The sequence below is a fragment of the Sus scrofa genome, chromosome 9 (assembly GCF_000003025.6).
Source record: "Sus scrofa isolate TJ Tabasco breed Duroc chromosome 9, Sscrofa11.1, whole genome shotgun sequence".
NCBI classification, from domain to species: domain Eukaryota; kingdom Metazoa; phylum Chordata; class Mammalia; order Artiodactyla; family Suidae; genus Sus; species Sus scrofa.
In genome coordinates, this window is record NC_010451.4 from 84,891,922 (window position 1) to 84,913,875 (window position 21,954).

A 21,954-nucleotide genomic window follows, 5' to 3' on the forward strand; every position below is an offset into this window, starting at 1 on the left:
CATTTGAGACATCTGGCAAGAGCAGAGTATGGAAGGAGCAACTATTGCAAAAGGGGAAAAAGGAGAGTTCCTGTCATGCTCAGTGGAAATGAACCTGACTAGTATCCAGGAGGACACAGGTTTGATCCCTGCCCTTGCTCAGGCGGTTAAGAACCCAGCATTGCTGTGGCTGTGGTATAGGCCAGTGGCTGTAGCTCTGATTCAACCGCTAGCCTGGAAACTGCTATATGCTGCAGGTACAGCCCTAAAAAAAAAAAAAAAAACAAAAAAAAACAAAAAAAAAAAACAAAAAAAAAACAAAAGAAAAAACAACACTAGGGGGAGAAGAATGAAGAGACCAGAAGCAAGACTGGATAAACAAATGCTTTCATAGATCAAGAAATAAATTACACTCAAGCAATAAGTAACCTGTGAAGAATTTCCACCAGATTCACATTATGGAAATGTTTAGCTGCAATGAAGTAGGGCTAAAGACTGGGATATCGCTTGGGTGACCACTGTAGTAATCCAGAGCTTTTTGTGACTTTGACCAGAGAATGTTCATACCCCAGATTGCTCTAGTAGTATGTGAATCTGCCTGAGGCCACATTAATTTTCCAGTAGAAAACTACAACATAACTCAGGACCAGGACTAAGGTAAGGTAAGTGAGATGTATGCCTTGCCCACAAAATTTAAAGAGGCACCAAGAAATTCAGTAATCAAGATAAATAATACATAGAGCAATATTTTTTCTTTTTCAGCCACACCCATGGCATATGGAAGTTCCTGGGCCAGGGATTGAATCCAAGCCACCAACAGCACAGCTGAATCCTTAACCCACTGAGCAAGGCTGGGATTGAACCAGCACCTCCACAAAGACAAGCCAGCACATTAACCCACTATGCCATAGCGGGAACTCCTAGAGCAATATTTTTAATAATGAATGTAAAAAAACCCATGATGAACAAAATATCAAAAATTTAAGTAACAACAGTAACTGAGTTCTTTGGGAAATATATGTAAAAATAGATGAATTCCACATATGATGAGTTTCTTTTTATCCTTATTTGGAGGATTTCAGTTTATTCACTCAATGTTGTTAACCATCTAACTTACCTTGGAAGTCGAGACAGAATACCAGCTGACATTGATGTTAAGGCATCATCCAGACGACCTGGTGGCTTCCCTTTGCGTATCCAGCTGACAACCAGTTCAAGCAGCATCAAGGAAATGAAATATGGGGTTGCCTGGAAAGGAAATTGCAGAAAAGAGATGCTATTGTGCTCCGTATGAAATTCTTCCAAGTTTCCTGATTAGTCATTCCCAAAGTGGGAGGCCCAGAGTGATAGCTCATAGTAGAAGAAGGTATGTACCTATCCTAGAGGATAATTTCCTCCCAACAGGCAAAGAAATCTGATCATTTCAGTCACACATTAAACAGGTGCTCAAATTCCATCATCTGATTTGGACATGAAAAATAACCATGGATGTAACCATGATAATTCTGCCAAGAAAATAATAAGATTAGAAGGGATGTGTTTCAAGTTAGATCTAAAAAATACATTTTAAAGTAAGAGCAATAATCAGAAACCTATAGTCTACATGACTAAGAAAGATCCACATTAAAAGGCTTTCCTTAAAGATGCATGTGATTCTAGTCTTTCATATTAGAATTACAAGAATAACAAAATTGACACTGTAGAACAAAAACTTTGCTTCTGAGTATTTTAGAGAATAAGGTCATTTTAAATGTTTTAGACATCATTCAAGTTTTAGTCATTCAATTGTTTCTTATATAATAGAAAAAATATTTGTCATCCACTATTGATGACAAATATTGGACTAGGTTTGGTGTTATAATATAAAAGTAATGATTTATGAAGATGTGAGTACCACATTTTTTTCTTTAAAAAATCCTGAAAATTTTATGGGTTTTACTCCATTTGGAAGCTGACGGTAAGCCTTGAAATTTTCTAAACTGAACTCCCAAGAACATATCCTCTGATGTCATTTTTTTCTATTTCTGGTCTGAACTAGTAAGTGTTGTAGGAATAACTTTGACAGGGTGGAGAACTTCAGTATTCAAGTTCTAATTCTGGTTATTTCCATTTCCAATCACAGCCAGGAACCAGAAGTAAAAAGTGCCTCTGAACACTTGAGAGTTTCAAAGAAAACTTGGTTTAAGTTCAAATTTAGGAAGTCAGGGTTGAACTCAGTCAGCTGTATATCCATTCTGTAGAAGCACTTTGCTAAAATGAAAAGGAAATGGTTTCCTGGGAGGTGGAAGACAAGTTTTCCCTTTAGAAACAAAATTATTACAAAGTTTACTAATACCATATAACAATTTGATACTGAGTTTCTAATGGCTAGATTTATAATGCTATTTGTATCCAGGAAAACTTTTTAAAATTTTTATCATATTTCACAGTGACATTCCAGGGAAGAAAATTTTCATAGAAGATGGTTGTGGATATGGTACAGAAATTCAGTTCAAATGGAAATTCCACTTTTGCTCCATGTTTTTTGAAACAGTTATTGTTTATTAGAATTATTTCAAGAACGAAAGTGCACAAAGCCTTAAAATGTGTTTAACTTACTTCTTATGAAGAGAAAAGCAAGAGTAGCCTCTTCCCAGGGTATCTCACCTTTTGTACATAATCAGGCACCTCTTCTAGGGCTTGGAATGACGTTTCATTGGGCTTCATCATGTAAAACATCATGCGAATTCCCTGGGAAACCGAAACATCCTGTTGGGCTTCTGGGTTCTTCATCTCTGCCCTTGTCTGACTCCCAGCTGGAGAGTACTTGGTGATTCAGTGGTTGAAGCCAGAGGCGAACAAAGAGGACGAGATGTGCTGCACAGATCAAGCCCTTTGTCAGAGAACAGCTAGAAACAAAGCTCCATAGAGTACAGCCAACAGCAGATCTGTGTAGAGAAAGACAGGAAAATACAAGGATCAGGAAGAAGTTCAGAGTTCATTGGGCACAGTCCCAAAAATGGGCACGTGGGAAAGGGGGTGGGGAGGAAGGGCTCCTGCCCAAATCAAAGGTAGTGCAGTTTGGCAGCAAGTGGAGTAACTTATCATTTAAAAAAAGAAAACACAAACAAACAAACAAACATATGATACCTGCTTGGAAAGGAGAAAGAAAAAAAAAAAAAAGTGATAGCAAGTGAAAGTTCATTCTGGAAAAGTGGGCGGAAATTCAAGACTCAAATCACATAAGGAAAATACATGTTTTACTCTCTTTTGAAATCCACATTGTGTTCATGTTTAGTCTCCCCACAGCCATATTTCCTGAAAAGACAAGGTGCTCTAATCTCAGTAAGAATAAGTTTGAAAGTCAGTAAGTACTGAAAGTATCTTACTAGTGAGTGCCTATGTATTTCTGGATCTGTATCATGTTAACTTAGGAATGTTTGCAAATCAATTTAGGGGCATGTGGCTTATTATCTGATTAGCATTGTTTAATGGACTCTCAACTATTCACATCTGTATTCTTCTTAGCACTAATATGGATTCTGAAGAAGCTGTTAAGGTGTTGCTAAGAGATCTTATCTCTGTTTTTCCAGGAGGAGCATAGGTTGATTGTGCCTCTCTTAGGTAGACTAGAGGGCACTGAATTGCATTGCCTGTGAGTAAGTGGAGATTTTCTGATTAGCTTTCAACCCAGAATAGCTCTGGTCATCCTTTGGCTACCACCTCATCTTTTAAAAATGTTTACATAGATTTATTAAACTATTAATACATGATTGGGGAGAAATAAAAAGAAACTGTAGATAAGCAACAATTAAATTACCCACAGACACCATTAACATTATGGTATATGTAGAGTCAGGTGCACTACCATATGACATATTTATTGCTAAAAATCACTGTACTATGCAATGAAACCATGGGGCTAATGAGAAAAATGGGATTAGGGTGCAATATTCAGAAACTTCCTCATGGTCCATAGGAGAAAAAAAAATTGGAGCCTAATAAAACGTGGTGGCATATTTTTATACATGAATGTTATATGGTGGAGAAATGCATAAATTCTACAATAAACATGGTACTTAATCTTGAAAAAGACCTGACATAGCAATTTGTTTGTGGAAGTGGGTTTTGGGAGAGGCACAGATTGTGAGTTACCGGGAGTATGGAAGGAGACTTATCTGAAATCATGCATGAAGTTGTAAAACAAGAGATCTGGATACCATGGCTCATGACATTCATGGGGACTGAGAACACTGGTTTAAAGGCATGTGTACATGTGTGTATTTTGTATCTTCCTAAGATTTTCTATTCAGTTAGGTACTACCTTTAGTATTTACCTGGACTTTCTCCCTGACAAAATTACACACAAGCATAGATGGCATGCTCAAATTATTCCTGAATACATTATTCCTATTGGAACAAATTTTCACATGTTATATATACACAATGGAACACTACTCAGGCACAAAAAAAGAACAAAATAATGCCATTTGCAGCAACATGGATGCAACTAGAGACTCTCATACTAAGTGAAGTAAGTCAGAAAGAGAAGGACAAATACCATATGATACCACATATATCTGAAATCTAATATATGGCACAAATGAACATTTCCACAAAAAAGAAACTCATGAACTTTGAGAACAGACTTGTGGTGCCAAGGGGGAGGGGGAGGAGGAGGGAGTGGGATGGACTGGGGGCTTGGCATTAATAGGTGAAAACTATTGCATTTGGAATGGATAAGCAATGAAATTCTGCTGTATAGCACAGGGAAATAAATCTAGTCACTGGTGATGGAACATGATGGAGGATAATGTGAGGAAAAGAATATACACATATACACACACACACATACACACGGCTGGGTCACTTTGCCATACAGTAGAAATTGACAGAACTCTGTAAATCAACTATAATGGAAAAAATAAAAATCATATAAAAATTATAGAACTGACTTACTTTAAGGTGATTCCCATAACAAATGAACAACTATGGACATCATATTTAATAAAAATGATCCTATTAGTCACAATGTTTTACTACCTGCTTTAAAAATTTTTGAAATTACAAATATTACACATCATAGTAGAAATAAAATCCAAACAACATAGATGCATATAAAGTAACAAGTAGGAGCACACCTTCCCCTCACCAAACACATGCATGCTTCTATTCACCTTCACACTAACAACTTATCCTGGTGGGTATTCTGTCATACCTGTTTCTCTCAACAAAGGTTAATTATTATCATTATAATTATCATCATTTAACATTTAAACATACACACATTGATTCTGTTAAATTTACCACATTAAACAAAGATAGAGCAACTTTCCTTCTCAAGGTCAACAACCTGTCAGGAACTTTCTTCCATTCTGTAGGTGGTGATAGAGCATTTCTTTCTTCTTTTTTTTTTTAACTGGCTGCACACTTGTGTATGTATTCCAAGCAGGAAAACAAAATGATTTTAAGTATTTTAAGTAGCATAATTTTAATACAAAAATTAATTACCAAGATGATGAAAGAAGTAAAAAGCCAAATGGAAATGAAGGGGCCATCTAAGGATTAATACCAATAGGAAGCCACTAGCATCTTTAAAGTTTAGGTACCAAAGGAGGAGGCTGTGTGACTAGAGCTTAGGGGTTGTGGTCACACAGAGAAAGTAAGAACCATAAAGGGCTTATCAGTCAGAAGCAAAGAAGGAATTACAAAAAAGTGTACTAAGCCTTCTCCCTTCTTGCTGTGACCCAATCTCCCAACAGTATTTCCCCTTGTCCTAAAGGAATTCCTAACCAGTTCTGGGAGGAGCCTAGAAAATGGAGTTTGCAGAGGGCGGCCCGGGGAAAGTGAGCAGGGAAGGAAAAGGGGAGCAATGGATCCGAGGAAGGAGTCACCCAAGCACACCACCATAACATATTTAAATGTTTCTACCTTGTTGTGCAATTAAGCATAGTCTTCAAGTTGGGCTAATAAATTTAAGGCACTATGAACATTATGGTATAAACATCTTGTACGTCTGTGCACATTTTCACAATTAGATTTCTAACACTGGAATTAATTGCATTGTTGAAGGCTGAATAAAATTTATATTTTGGTAGTTACTGCCAAATTCACCTCCAAAATCGCATTTCCCTCTTGCTAACACTGACTACTCTCAATCTTTTCAGGTTTTAGCCAACTGATGACAAATGACATCCTGTTTTAATTTGCATTTCCCCAGTGACTTTGAAAATCTTTTCAATGCATTAATTTGCCATTTGTTTTTCTTTGTGTGATTTATTTTTAATATACATTGCACATGATTTTATTATATTGATTTATTCTTGTATTGATTTATTCTTATATATATATGTGATTTCATACATGTGGCAAATGTTCTCAGTTTTTATCTTTATTTTAACTGATAGATATATAGATAGAGATGTGTTGTCATATAGCAGTTGTAACTTTGTGTTACTATTACCTTTTATTTTATTACTTTTGACTTCGGGTCTTACGAATTTTTTTCACCAGAATTCTATAAAAATGATCTTCTCTATTTTCTTCTAGAATGTTTACAGGACTTTTTAGGTGTCATTCATTTGGTCAACTGGAATTGAATTTTGTATATATTATGAAGTCATTATTTCATGTTATATCCTCCCTACCTACTTTTGATGGATTACAGCTCTTCCCATACCATTACTTAGAGCCAATACTTTTCACACTATTCTTCTACTTTGCTAAACTGTTTCTAGGCTTGTCACTCAGTTCCACTGATGTATATGTCTATTCTTGTGCTGGAACCATACTGTCTTAATTACTGTAATATCATAATAAATTCTGGTACCTTGTAGAATTACTCGTATCAATTTTTTTTTCAGAAATTCTAAACTATTTTGTTCACATTTGCTCTCATGAATCTATCTAGATGAAACTTGAAAGAATTCTATTGATATTTTAACTGGAACATCAATACATGGTTGATTTGGAAGAACTGACATCACAGGTGCTAAGTAAACATGACTAGAACAAATTAACCTATATTCTACAATCATTTAAACTTAGTTCTGTATTTAAATAATGCCAATCCTAACTACCAATTCTTGTATCCCTTATTTTCTACACTCAATTTTTTTCTGTACTAGCTTATATTGCAAAGTTTTCTCTTTTTCCCACAAATTTACATATGAAATTGCATGTCTTACTATGTTCTTAACGCTATTTGAGAGTAATAACTTGGCTAAATATAAATCTCTAGTTAACAACTGATTATTCCTCAAAAGAATTCAACAGAGACAAACACTTCTGCTGGAAATCTGTCAGCTGTGGCCAAGGTATGGAGAATTAAGCCTATACTAGAAAGAAGGAAAAACCAAGATAGTTCCAGGTGGCTTTCTGTCCAAATATCTTTGTCAGAACCTTCTAGTCAATGGGCCTTGTTGGTAGTCTCTTCTTTAATTTAAAGTAGAAATGCTTGAGAAGAGCATGGTATGAGTGGCAAGCATTCCACAAGAGCATAAGACCTGAAAATCTGCTACTCTTAGTGCCCACATTTGCAAATAACTCAGCACAAAAAAGACAAAAAGACATCAGACTCTTTTTGTAATGAAAGGTCATTCTAAAAACTGATTAGGCAACTCTAGTGATATTGAGAACTGCCCATTCAGGGAAAAAAAAAAACAAAACGATTTGAACAGGGTAAGCATAATATAAATTGTCAGCTAAATGGGGAATTAGAGTAATAATGGAGTGAGCAACAAAATTGTAGCAAACTCTAAAGAACATAGGAAGAGCAGATGCAAAGAGAAGCCACTATCTCTAGGGGTGGGCTAAGAAACTTGCTGGAAATTGTGTTGGAGGAAGATGACCTACTAGCTGGACCAATTGGAAGCAACTGGGAACTCATCACCCCTCCCCTGTCCTTGGAATATATATACCTTCTGCCCATACTCCCTACAGCTGGAGCTGTTTTCAAGGACACGGTCTTGAGAAATAAATGTGCTGTTGAGACCATCTGGACTGAACCCAGCCAATGCTTCTGACAGGTGGGTGAAGAGACCTACTTGGTTTTTGGCTGCCTTGGATATAAGTTTCCTTGCCTGCTAAACCTGGCATCTCCCAATTTTGAGTGGCCTTCTTTGGTCTTGCCCCTGGTCCATGCATGTGGGACAGTTTCAGATTTCACCTGGGAAGATTCTAAGATGACTGGGAAAATCTTTACCAGGAGGACCTCACCAAAGGACTTCTCTACAAAACCACCTGAGGGTAAAGCTATTGGTCATCAAGCACTACAGGAACTGGGCACTTGCAGGGCACTTCCAAGTGATCACAATAAACCAGGGCAGAAAGCTTTTTCCTTCAACAATGACTGCCCAGGGCCCACTTCTGGCAAAGCCTAACGTCATGTTGGCCAGCTTAGGACCAATATTTAAGGGCTAAGAACCATTTTCACAGATCAAGCAACAAAGTGTGAATTTAGAGAAGAGAAGCAATGTTTCTATAACCAGCACAAGACCTGGCACTCCTTACTAATTGTAAAACATCTTTGTCATCTCCTCATGTACGTGATACTTAGTCTCAATAAGGCTGAAATTATAAATCATGGAAAAACAATTTTCAAGGAGGGGTTCATTGTAAGAAAAGGGAAGTGGGAGAGTTTCTACACAGTTTTGAATTTTCTTTTAGTATTTAATCCTTCAGATTAATATAAAGTCTGAGTTCAATCTGACCATTTCTTTTCCCCTAAATTATCTGTTTCTGTTTCTTGAACACTTGTAGAATATTCTTATGCCCTTACTTGAAATTAAATCATTTTGACCTGTTATTTCTTTGTTAGGAATGTTTTAAAGAGATTTAACATACTTAAATCTCAGATTCTAACCTTCTTTTCCTTTAAGGAAAATTTTTGCTATTTTATTTTTGCCTATTCTGTTCCATTTATTTTTTATACTCTTAACAAATACGATTTATCTCTTTAGCAGATCCTACTTCTCTTCTATGACCATATGTTGTCTCTGACCATTTTCATCTCTTGTTTTCTAATGCTCTCCACTTTGCTCAGGCTTATACTTTAGGTATATTTTACTTCACTGTTCCCTTTTTTCTTCTGGTCCAACTTTAAATTCTATAATAAATAACATCATTGTTTTCTTAAATCCTTAACTCTCTTAGTACTTCTATTATGTCCATTTCCTATATAATCTCTTTTTTTTTCTTCACATATATTTCCTATTTAACTTCTTCATGTGCATAAAACAGCGCTGCCTAAAATCCTTCTCAATTACCTAAGGAATAACACTCAAGAAGATGGCTTTCATTACTTCTGGCTATCTCTTTCCCTGGCCTCATCTCCAATTTGTTTTTCCTTGAATGGGTACAGACCTTTTTGTGCTTTTTTTCCTCTCAAAGAGCCAATAAATAAAAACAAAAACAAAAAGATATGGGTGACTATTCCTTGGTATTATACCTCCAGGTCTATGTGGCACTTTGCAGTTTGTTTATCTTCTCAGTTCCCTCCAAGGGCATAGAGAAGGAATTTTGAATATGACGATCTCCACCAGTCTCTGTGTGATTTTTCAGCCTGCTGGAACCACTTTAGTCGTGGCCAGCTTTTGTCATCTTGGCTCTCTTTTCCTTGACTTTTTTGACTCTAATCATACAAAGTGATCATTTAAGGTACTCTTATTGTAACTTCTCTTTATAGAGGCTGGAACATCCCTGGTGTATTATGGAGGGCTTCCAGTCAGAAACCTTGTCTTTTGGAAAGTCTGACAACTGGGAATAATGAGATTTTGTTTATGGAAAAACCTCTCAGCCTACAGTCTTTCTCTTTTGTGAGAAATTTTGTGAGAAATTCTATACTCCCTTCAACCCTCTTAGAAGATTCCATCTTCCTCTTCTGTCATTGGCACCAAAGGCCAAAATGATTCCAATTAGAGTGGGTCAAGCTCTGCTATAGTTCTCACCACCAGTCCTGATCACGTGCAGATTACAGCATTCATCCACTGCAGCAGAGGGATCAAACTCTGCCTTTGCAAATTTTTTTTGTTGTTGTTGTTGTCTTTTTGCCATTGCTTGGGCCGCTCCCGTGGCATATGGAGGTTCCCAGGCTAGGGGTCGAATCAGAGCTGTAGCTGCCAGCCTGCGCCAGAGCCACAGCAACTTGGGATCCAAGCCACATCTGCAACCTACACCACAGCTCACTGCAACGCCGGATCGTTAACCCAGAGCAAGGGCAGGGATCGAACCCGCAAACTCATGGTTCCTAGTCGGATTCGTTAACCACTGCGCCACGACGGGAACTCCTGCCTTTGCAAAATTTGGTTGGAGAAATAGCTCTTTGTGTAGTCACTTTTCTACCAAGTGTTAAGGATAACACATCAAGGTGAATGTCAAAGTGGATGCAAGAAAGGAGACCCTCATATTGTCCTTAGTGTTAACATAATTTTATCTCTCTGAATAAGGGGATATGTAGTTAGCCATTTCCTCTAGAACTGATGAAGTTCTTTCCTGTATTAATGTGCTAAAGCTGCTTTAACAAAACATCAAAGACTGAGTGGCTTAACCAATATAAATTTATTTTCTCACAATCCCAGTGGCTATAAGTCTAACATCAAGGTGTTGGCAGATATGGTTTCTTCTGATGCCTCTCTCCTTGGCTTGCAGATGGATGTTTTTTCACTCTGTCCTCATATAGCCTTTCCCTTGTACACACACATCCTTGTTCTCCTGTTCTTGTTTTTTTTTTTTTTTTTCCTTTTTGGTGTTGGCGGGGGTTGGAGGGGAGTGCCTCTCTAGGATGTGGAAGTTCCTACACCAGGGATTAAAGCTGTGCTGCAGCAATGACATGAGCTGCTGTAGTGACAATGCTGGATCCTTAACCCACTGTGCCACCAGGGAACTCCTGTTTCTCCTATTTTTATAAAGCTATCAGTCCTATTGGATTAGGGATCCACCCATATCACATAATTTAACATTAGTTTTCTCTGTAAAGTTCCAAATACAGTCATATTTGGGGGTAGGACTGCAACATATGAATTTTGAGGAGTCACAAATCAGTCCATAACATCACTTTGTATATCTTTCCTTTCAGTCATTTGAGTCAATTTCTGGGAATTAGACTGGAAACCTGGTCTTACATCACCATCTTTAAAAGATGTTTTGTTTTTCTTTTTTAGGGCCACACCCACAGCATATGGAAGTTCCCAGGCTAGGAGTCAAATGAGAGCTGCAGCTGCCAGCCTACAAGACAGCCACAGCAACACCAGATCCGAGCCACATCTGTGACCTAGACCATAGCTCACTGCAATGCTGGATCATTAAACCACTGAGGGGGACCAGGTATCAAACCCATGTCTTCATGGATACTAGCCGGGTTCATACTGCTGAGCCACAGAGAAAAGTCCTGAAAGTTTTTTTTGAAGATTATAAAAATACACGTGTTCACTGTAGAAATATTTTTAAAATGCAGAACATGCTTAAGTAAAAAAAGCAAATCATCATAATGTCACCAATCAGACTAGAGCCTCATTAATATTTAACTTTCATCTTATGTTTAAGGTTTTTTCAGGAACATTATTTTATATAGAGAGTTCACACTGTGTACAGTTTTAGATCCACTTTTTTTTTTTAATTTGGAAGTTACATGATAAATGACAAAGCCTAAAAATGGAAGATGCTTTGGTCTTTAAATTGCTACTCGGAGAAGAGCTACCCACCAATCAGAACATTATGTAAGCAATATTTACACCTATAATGCGTTTTGTGTTTCTTTTGGTACTACTTGAGGCTAATGGCACCCTAGTCAATATAGACAAAAAGGCATTGGAGGGTTTTGATCAGAACAATCACATAATCTTACATAGGTATTTTAAAACCATCAATCTGATTTCTATGTGAAAAAGATAGACTTTAGAGCAGGAGAATGAAAGCAAAGGACTATTTTGAAGTGACCATTAGAGTCCAGGCACTTTCTGCCTGAAACTTCCACTAGAATGACGTCTGTGGAAGAAGTGAGAAGTGGAAAGACTCTGGATACATTTTGATGGTAAAGCAGATATGGTTTACTAACAGACTGGGTAAATGAACATGTAGAGTATCAAATTTGGCTTAAGCAGGTAAAAGAATGGTGTGGTTATTTACTACAATGGACAAACTGGGTGATTTGGTTTTAAAAATGATATGAGATGGCTATAGACATCTAAGTGGAGATGATTCTAGCAATTGGATATATAAATCTGAAGTTCAAAGCTCAAAATAGGTGTTGTGGCTGTGGTGTAGGTAGGCAGCTACAGCTCTGATTCAACCCCTAGCCTGGGAACCTCCATATGTTGCAGGTGTGGCCCTAAAAAATACAAAAGACAAAAAAAAAAAAAAAACAAAAAAGCTCAAAAAAGAATTTGTTATGACCAGGAAGAAAAAGCACTTACAAGAATAGACTAACTACGAGCTAAATATAAGAGTGATTTCCATAGGAGTTCCTGTCGTGGCGCAGTGGTTAACAAATCTGACTAGGAACCATGGGATTGTGGGTTCGGTCCCTGCCCTTGCTCAGTGGGTTGAGGATCTGACATTGCCGTGAGCTGTGGTGTAGGTTGCAGAGGCGGCTCGGATCCCGCGTTGCTGTGGCTCTGCCGTAGGCCGGTGGTTACAGCTCCGATTCGACCCCTAGCCTGGGAACCTCCATATGCTGCGGGAGTGGCCCAAAGAAATAGCAAAAAAAAAAGACAAAAAAAGAAATGATTTCCGTATAAAGATTCTTCAACTATATTCATATGCATAAACAATACCCATTTTTAACTTGAATACTATGCCAAGCATATTTATTTAATTTTATAAAATGTTTACAGTTCAAATACAGAGTATAAATAATATTTTGCATATTACTATGAATAATCTCAGTATGGAAGTAATTGAATATTCCTATGTTAAATATTAGTAAGTACATACATTAATAGTAAGAAACTGCCAATATTTTTTTTCCAAAAGGTATGCACCATTAGCATTCTCACCAGTATGAGAGTTTCAGTTTCTCTGCATGCTTTATAAAAGTTGGTATATCTAGGAGTATTTTTATTTTTCATTGTTTTTCAGATTTATATAGGCACAAAATTTGTGAACAATGTATAAGTTTTCTTGAAAGTCCTAAATATAAGACAGGGTACCAACAAACTCCTGGAAGAGAATGTAGGCAAAACATTCTCGGACATCAACCTTACAAATGTTTTCTCAGGTCAGTCCACCAAAGCAACAGAAATAAAAGCAAAAATAAACCAATGGGACCTAATCAAACTGACAAGCTTTTGCGCAGCAAAGGAAACCAATAAGAAAACAAAAAGACAACTTGCAGAATGGGAGAAAATAATTTCAAATGAGGCAACTGACAAGGGCTTAATCTCTAGAATATACAAGCAACTTATACAACTCGACAGCAAAAAAGCCCAACAACCCAATGGAAAAATGGGCAAAAGACCGGAAGAGACATTTCTCCAAGGAAGATGTACAGATGGCCAACAAGGACATGAAAAAACGCTCCACATCCCTGATTATTAGAGAAATGCAAATCAAAACTACCATGAGATACCACCTCACACCCGTCAGAATGGCCATCATTCATAAGTCCACAAAAAACAAGTGCTGGAGGAGGTGTGGAGAAAAGGGAACCCTCCTGCACTGTTGGTGGGAATGTAAGCTGGTACAAACACTGTGGAGAACAGTACAGAGGTACCTTAGAAATCTATCCATAAAACTACCATATGACCCAGCAGTCCCACTCTTGGGCATATATCTGCACAAAACTTTCTTTAAAAAAGACAGATGCACCCACATGTTCTTTGCAGCTCTGTTCACAATAGCCAAGACATGGAAACAACCCAAATGTCCATTGACAGAGGATTGGATTAGGAGGATGTGGTATATATATACAATGGAATACCCCTCAGCCATAAAAAAGAATGAAATAATGCCATTTGCAGCAACATGGATGGAACTAGAGACTCTCATACTGAGTGAAGTAAGTCAGAAAGAGAAAGACAAATGCCATATGATATCACTTATGTCTGGTATCTAATATACACCACAAAGGAAGCTTTCCACAGAAAATAAAATCATGGACCTAGAGAACAGACTTGTGGTTGCCCAGGGAGAGTGGGGGAGGGAGTGGGAGGGATTGGGAGCTTGGGGTTAACGGATGCTAACTATTGCTTTTGGAATGGATTAACAATGAGATCATGCTGTGTAGCACTGAAAATTATGTCTAGTTACTCATGATGGAGCATGATAATGGCAGAAAAAAGTATTTATACATGTATGTGTAACTGGGTCCCCATGCTATACAGTGGAAAAAAAATTGTGTTGGGGAAATAACAATAAAAAAAGAATACATAAGTTGTCTTAATGCAAAGTTTATTACCTTCATTCCTATTTTATTCCTATATATTTGAAGGACAATTTTTTTAGACGATAGCTATGTATTGCCAAAATTTTAATACTGTCTCTAGGAGTCTTTGAATCTTTTGTATTAATACTTTTCCTTAGAAAGTGGCACCATATGAAACCTGAATCACTCTCTCTATTTTCTTAGATCAGATTTTATTACTTTTGGCCAAAGTCCTTTCCACGACTTAGAAGGCAAAGATCAGGTAGAACGTGATCTTTAAACAAATTTATGACATGCAGTTGAGTTCAGAGCACAAAAAACAAATAGTATTTCAGAAGTCATTTCTTGACAATCCCATCAAGCTAATACATCTCATTGTTATTTTAACAGTAGTCACTGCCAAAGAGCAACTCAAAGTGCTGCACTCATATCAGTGTCAGAATGTATGTAACTCGCTCTTTATAGGATTGATTTTGAGTCAGTGTTGGAATTAATCCAAATGCACAGTGCAGAATAAAGGAATGTGGAAGATCTCAAGAGTATTTCTGTAAATAGCTCATGAGAGTCTCTGCAAAGAGAAAGATTTCTTTTGGAAAATATGTTTGGAAAACAAAATGATATGAATACCTCTTAAATGTTAATCATGTGTATAGCAAATATTTTAAAATTCTGAGAAGTCCAGTCCAGGAACAGGTATATTTATTTTATTTCGTTCACCTTGTAGTTTCTTCACTGTAATGTACTACAGAATTCCTGTTAACCTAACACTTGCAAACACCTCTGAGAACATGTATTACATGGTGCATGGTTGGGGGTTGCTGTCTTGCTTAGGGTCTCTGTAGGGTTGTTTATACTGTGGGGAAAAAACAGACACCTATTTTTGGTAATAGCAATTAATTCTCACTGATTTGAGGAGAAATCACAATGAGAGGCTTACATATTCCTAAAAATAAGTAAAAAGACAAGATTAGTTAAATGTTCTGGACTACATACACAAGTGTGTTTCTAATAACACCAGTAGATAAGACAAAGTCTTTTTTTCTAAATATCCATCACAGGAACTGCTGCCTGCTGATGAAAAGACCTGTGAACCCTCTTTTATGAAACAGAGTAGAAGCAATTCATCGAAGACATAAATCCAGTTCTTATCATTCTCTAGGACATGTGGTTAAGAATTTCTCTCTAGTTGCAATACCAAGAATAATATGTTCCTCCTGGACAGCATTTGCGTTATTAAACTTTATGGGTGCTATGAATCACCTACCTAATCATGTTTCCCACTTTGGATGGTTTAAAATGTATCTTAGAGACAAATTTATCACATAAATCTAGCAAGTGCGCAGGATTCAAGTGATGGCATACTAAACTCACCCCTGGATCCACATGGATTCTGCCCATATTTTTCTTGCTTAATCTGTATTACCTATTTCACTTAGTTTTGTTAAGCTTTATTGAGTGTATTGGTGTAACAAGTTTAAATTTCTTCTTGCCACAAGGTAACAAATTTTTAACATTATTCAATTATTTAATGAGTTAAAAAAGCAATTCTCTAGTTAGATAGTGCTCCACTTTGATAGGCATTCTCAGAGGGCACCTGTAAATTTTTTCTATCTTCACAAAAGCACAGATTGCAATTAAGGAGAGCCAGCATTGTACGGAATCACAATGCTTGTGACACCAGTGGGGGGAAAAAAGCTGATTCATATCCAAGCAAATTGCTATAGTTTTTGTTCATTTTTAATTTTAAGTATTAAGTCCTAAAATAAAGATATCAGTACTTTTGAATCTTAGAGATGATTTTACTTCAAACTTTTTCTTGGTAGAAAGGGATTAAATTTATTCAGTATTTTGTATAAGGAAATGTGCTGCTCTATATTTCAAATATGTGACTGGGATACCTGGATCCTCATTTGAGGGCAGAGCAAATAAGCCTCTATAGCAGCATTAGAACAAGTGCCTCTGAAGAGCACATGCCTCTGTATCACTTCCCCATGTCTTCCTTCTCCAGGAAGTTCAGGAATCCTACCTGGGGCTCAGGGTTCCTTGTTGGAAAAGAAGAGTCCCAACTTGCTGATGTATCCTGAATGTAAAACTGTGCCCTAGAGGCTGGATGACTCCACAACACTGTCAGAACTCGTTTACCTTACCATTAATCACTGTGCTATTGTTGCCTTCACCTGGTCAAGAATTTTTAATTTCAGCTACAATCAGAAATTTGTCAGATATCCCTGTTCATTTTTCCTGCCACTTCTGGAACATTACTGCACATCACTTTCACCTATCCTGTTCAAAGAAATGAACTGGATGCCTCATGATCTGCTTGCTGCTTTTTCATTCATGAAAAAAACTCTGCAGTCATAGGAGTTCTTTAAAATAAGCAAAGATATCTCACACAAACATATGCAAAGGCACACACTTTCTGCCCCTTCCCTACTCCCTCAAGAACTACATCAAAATTTAAAACTTCTACTCCTCAAAGGTTACTGTTAAGAGAATAAAAAGATAACCATAGGCTAAGAAGAATTTTTACAAATCCTGTATTTAATAAAAGACCTGGATCTAGAATAAACAAATAGCCCTCAAAACTCAGAACTCAAACGCAACCTTTTTTTTCATATAGGCAATAGGTTTGAAGAAACATTTCACCAAAGATTATTCAAATGGAAAATCAGTACTTAATTAATTCTCCATTTCATTAACCATCAGAAAAATGCAAATTAAAATCCTTATCACTAACTAAAGTGGACAGAGTTTAGGAGACTGGTGATGGTGAGCATTTCTGAGGATGAAGGCACTAAAACCTTCATATACTACTGGTAAGAATGGATAGTGGTACAAATCACTATGGAAGGCTATTCGGCAGTTTCGTTAAAAAATTAAATATAGACTTACCTTATGACCTATCCATTTAACTCCTAGCAATGTACTGAAAAAAGCAAAAACATATCCATGCAAATTGTGATACACATGTTCATAGAACATTTGTGTTTATAATAGACAAATAACACGAATACATAGGTTTGTTAGATAACATGCAAGATATTCCTATCTCCACAATGGCTTTCTAGGGAATATTCCATTGTTCTGTCAAACTTTCCTGCACAGCATACATCATACATCGGGGAATCTACCTTGATGCTTCCATTTCTCTTATTTCCCATACCTAGTTTAACATCAACTCCTGTAAGCTCTACCAAAAAAACCAGTGTAGTATCACAACCACACTTGTGAAATCAACATAGTGGGACTTGAGTAGAATTTTAAAAATAAAACAGAACAAAAATCAATAATAAAATTATTTCAAGATGTCACCATTCCTGACCAGTGATAAAACTAAACTTTATTTCATGAAATTCTGTTTCAGTCATATACACACTGCTCAGCCTCTCTAATTTGGATTCTATATACATATTTAGAACTTAATATGTCAATATTGAGTTCATCATTGTTTATCCCTGCTCCCCTCCTCCCATCACTAGCATCTAGGCTGTGTATCTTTCCTCTGTCATACCCCTGGGAATACTGACACTTTTTAAAGTACAACTGTTTCTCCAATTTGGATACATCCTGGATCTTCCCACTCTCACATCCTTTCTATCTTCCAGTCTTGTCAATTCTGCTTCTCCTGATACTGGCAAGGTATCTGCTATCAATCAAAGAGCTTAGTATGTCAGCTTTTCATGTATGGCAAAAACAAAAACAGAGACAGACAGAGAGACTGAGACAAAGACAGGGAGAGAATGTTTGAGGCACACAATTTCCCAGGATTTTCCAGCTTCATAGGTATTATTATTATTATGACCTAATTTGCAAACATCCATGCCTATCTCTAGGACTGTACAATGCCCTACTGTGTGCATTCATGACTTGGGTAGTAGATTAAGAGCCTAGATTGAGCCTGATGTAGGGCAGAGACCTCTAAGCCCAAGGGCAAAGGGAGCATGTCTGGCAAGTTCCAGCTCTATGTCAGTTCCATCCTACAGAAGTTTCCTACAGCTATGTGGCAATGATGGATTTTCCCTTTTTAAAAAAAATCCATTAGTACATGATTTATAGTCTTTTTACCTTTACCCATTTTGTGCTAAACATTATAATATAAAGAACAAACAAGGCCTGTAATCTCAAGGGACTCAAAATTTCAAGGCTCACAGTATCATTAGCATGAGAGCCATGCATACAAGTTAAACTACAGATAAAATATTTATTTATAAGTTATTATGTAATTTCATAATTTTATTTTTGTTGCATATAGTATATAAATTATTGAAATTAAAATTGCATAATTAATGTATACTATAAAAACTGTATATAGTATTTAATATCACATACTAACATTATTTTTTAATATCTGATTTTCTTTGAAAAAACTACAGAGGATGTAATGTTGAAAAACATCACTCTTCTTCCTTACATCAATCCTATTCCCTAGAAACAGAATTCTATTGGTTATATTTTTTTGTCTGTTCTCTATTTTTTGGTGTTTTAGTTTTTATTTTTTGTATTTTTTCTATTGTTTGTAATTTAAACTGCTAGAAGCTATTTCCATGACTCTCCAATATTGATTCATCAGTTTCCGCTATTGACCACTGATCACCTTGTCCTAGAAACTGAAGATTTAGCTCACTCATGACATCACACTCCTTCACATCTCCTGTAAATGTCACTGTTTATAGGATTATTTATACTGCTGTTATGATTGTAATTTTAAATATTTTATTTTCACCTACAATACTTGTTCAACTTTCACTGGGTATCTCTCACCTATTTTTTAAAATAAGTTTTTTTGAGTTGAAGCATAGTTTATTTACAATGTTGTGATAATTTCTTCTATATAACAAAATAATTCAGTTATACACTCATGCATTCTTTTTCAACTTTTTTCCCCCCATATAGACCAACACAGACAATTGGGTAGGGTTCCCTGTGCTATATGGCAGGTCCCTGTTGGCCAGTCATTCCATATATCATAGTGTGCCTATGCCAATACCAAAGCCCCACTTCATCCCTTCCTCACACCTGTCTCCTTTAGTAACCACAAGTTTGTTTTCAAAGTCTGTGAGTCTGTTTCTGTTCTGAAGATGAGTTCATTTGTATCCTTTCTTTAGATTCCACATATAAGTGATATCATATATTTGTATTTCACTAACTTCACTTAGTATGATAATCTCTAGGTCCATCCGTGTTGCTGCAAAGAGCATCATTTCATTCTTTTTTATGACTAATACATATTCTTTATCTGTTCCTCTGTTGATGGACATTTAGATTGCTTACAAATCTTGGCTATTGTAAATGTGCTGTAATGAACATTGTTGTACATGTAAGGTGGAACCTCACAGTAATTTTGACTTGCATTTCCCTAATGATTAGTGATGTTGAGCATCCTTTCATGTTTTTTGGCAGTCTGTACATCTTTGGAGAAGTGTCTTTTTATAACTTCTGCCCATTTTTTATTGGGCTGTTTTTTTGATATTGAACTGCATAGGTTGTTTGCATATTTTGGAGATTAATCCCTTGTCAGCCACTTCATTTGCAAATATTTTCTCACATTCTGTGGGTAGTCTTTTCAATTAGTTTATGGTTTCCTTTGCTGTGCAAAAATTTTAGTTACGATTCATTTGTTTTTGTTTTTATTTTCATTACTATAGGAGATGGATCCAAGAAGCTATTGCTGTGGTTTATGTTAGAGTGTTCTGCTTATGTTTTCCTCTAACAGTTTTATAGTAACTGGTTTTATATTTAGACCTTTAATCCATTTTGAGCTTCTATTTATGTATGGTATTAGAGAATGCTCTAATTTCATTGTTTTCAATTAGCTGTCCAGTTTTCCCAGCACCACTTATTGAAGAAACTTTGTTTTCTCCATTGTATATTCTTGCCTCCTTTGCTGTAGATTACTTAACCATAGATGTATGCGTTTATTTCTGGGCTTTCTATTCTGTTTCATTGATCTAATTAACGTTTTGGGTTTGTGCCAGAACCATACTCTTTTGATGACTGTAGCTTTGTAGTATAGTCTGAAGTCAGGGAGCCTCATTCTCTCTGCTCCATTTTTCTTTCTATTGATTGCTTTAGCTATTTGTGGTCTTTGTGTTTCCATACAAATTTTGAAATTTTCTGTTCTACTGTGAAAAATGCCATTGGTAATTTGATAGGGATTGCACTGAATCTGTAGATTGCTTGGGGAGTGTAGTCATTCTGAAAATATTGATTCTTCTAGTCCAAGAACATGGTATATCTTTCCATCTGTTTGTATCATCTTTCATTTGTTTCATCAGCATCTTACAGTTTTCAGAATACAAGCCTTTTATCTCTTTAGGTAGGTTTATTTTTTCTATTCCATTCTTTTTGATGTGATGGTAAATGGGATTGTTTCTATTATTTCTCTTTCTTATCTTTCATTGTTAGTATGTAGAAATGCAATAGATTTCTGTATATGAATTTTATATCCTGTAACTTTACTGCATTCACTGATGAGTTCTAACAGTTTTCTGGTAGCATCTTTAGGATTTTCCATGTGTGGTATTATGTCACCTGCAAACACTGATAGTTTTATTTCTTTTCTGATTTGGATATATTTCTCTTTTTTTCTCTCTGATTGCCATGGCAAGGACTTCCAAAACTATATTGAATAAAAGAGGTGAGACTATACATCTTTGTCTTATTTGTGATCTTAACAGGAATTCTTTCAGTTTTTCACTGTTGAGAATGATGTTAGCTGTTGATTTGTCATATATGGCCTTTATTATGTTCAGATAGCTTCTTGCTCACTTTCTGGAGTTTTTTTTTTTTTTTTTCCTTCCTAAATCAGTGTTAGATTTTGTCAAAAGCTTTTTCTGCATCTATTGAGATGATCATATGGTTTTTATTCTTCAGTTTGTTAATGTGGTGTATCAAACTGATTGATTTGTGGATATTGAAAAATCCTTCCATCCCTGGGATAGCAAACCAAATCCAACAATATATTAAAAGGATCATAGGCCATGATCAAGTGGGCTATATCCCAGGGTTGCCTCCTATTTTTCTTAGCAGCCTTGCTCTTTCCTCCACCCTTCCCACCAGTTTCCATTTCTATGGCACATATTTGGTGAACTCTTCTTTTACATAGTCAATATTAATAACAATGTGAATTTGTTTTGCCTCAAGTCTTAGATAATTTGTCCACTTTAAAGGTTAAAAATAAGTAAACAAGATCTGAATTACATGACTGTATAAATATTGTTCACTTCTGGCCAAAAAACTTACAAGGATTATATTTCTTTTTCATATTTTCCAACGTCAGGAACTCTGGACTATTCAAAGAAAATTCTTATTTAAGACACTATCTGAGAGTTCTCTTGTGATGCAGTGGGTTAAGGATCCAGCATTCACTGCAGTGGCCTGGGTCACTGCTATGGCATGGGTTCAACCTCTAACTTTGGAACTTTCACATCCCACAGCTGTGGCCAAAAATAAATAAAAGATACTCTCTGAAATGTTTAAAACCATGCCACATTTTAGTTTTCTTTATAGATTTATGTTTTGAATATAATTTACTTGTTTAGTTTTCTGCAAATGTTAGTTGCTTTTTTGTTTTATATACTATTTGCCTTTATAATACCTCAAAAATTATTTTTTTCCATCTTTCAATAATATAATCA

The 21,954-nt window shown here is 36.2% G+C and overlaps 1 protein-coding gene across 2 annotated transcripts in view; it reads right to left on the reverse strand.

Annotated features, from left to right (window-relative positions):
• The window catches only part of AGMO (alkylglycerol monooxygenase), a 379,273-nt gene that overhangs the window by 340,048 nt on the left and 17,271 nt on the right, over positions 1–21,954 (reverse strand). For both annotated transcript variants that reach the window (XM_003130179.6, XM_013979751.2), the window contains exons 2-3: positions 2,626–2,906; positions 1,097–1,227 (exon numbers count right to left, since the gene is read on the reverse strand). In XM_003130179.6, the coding sequence (XP_003130227.3) occupies positions 1,097–1,227; positions 2,626–2,751 (257 nt within the window). In that variant the 5' untranslated portion in view covers positions 2,752–2,906. The remainder of the gene's footprint in view (positions 1–1,096; positions 1,228–2,625; positions 2,907–21,954) is intronic.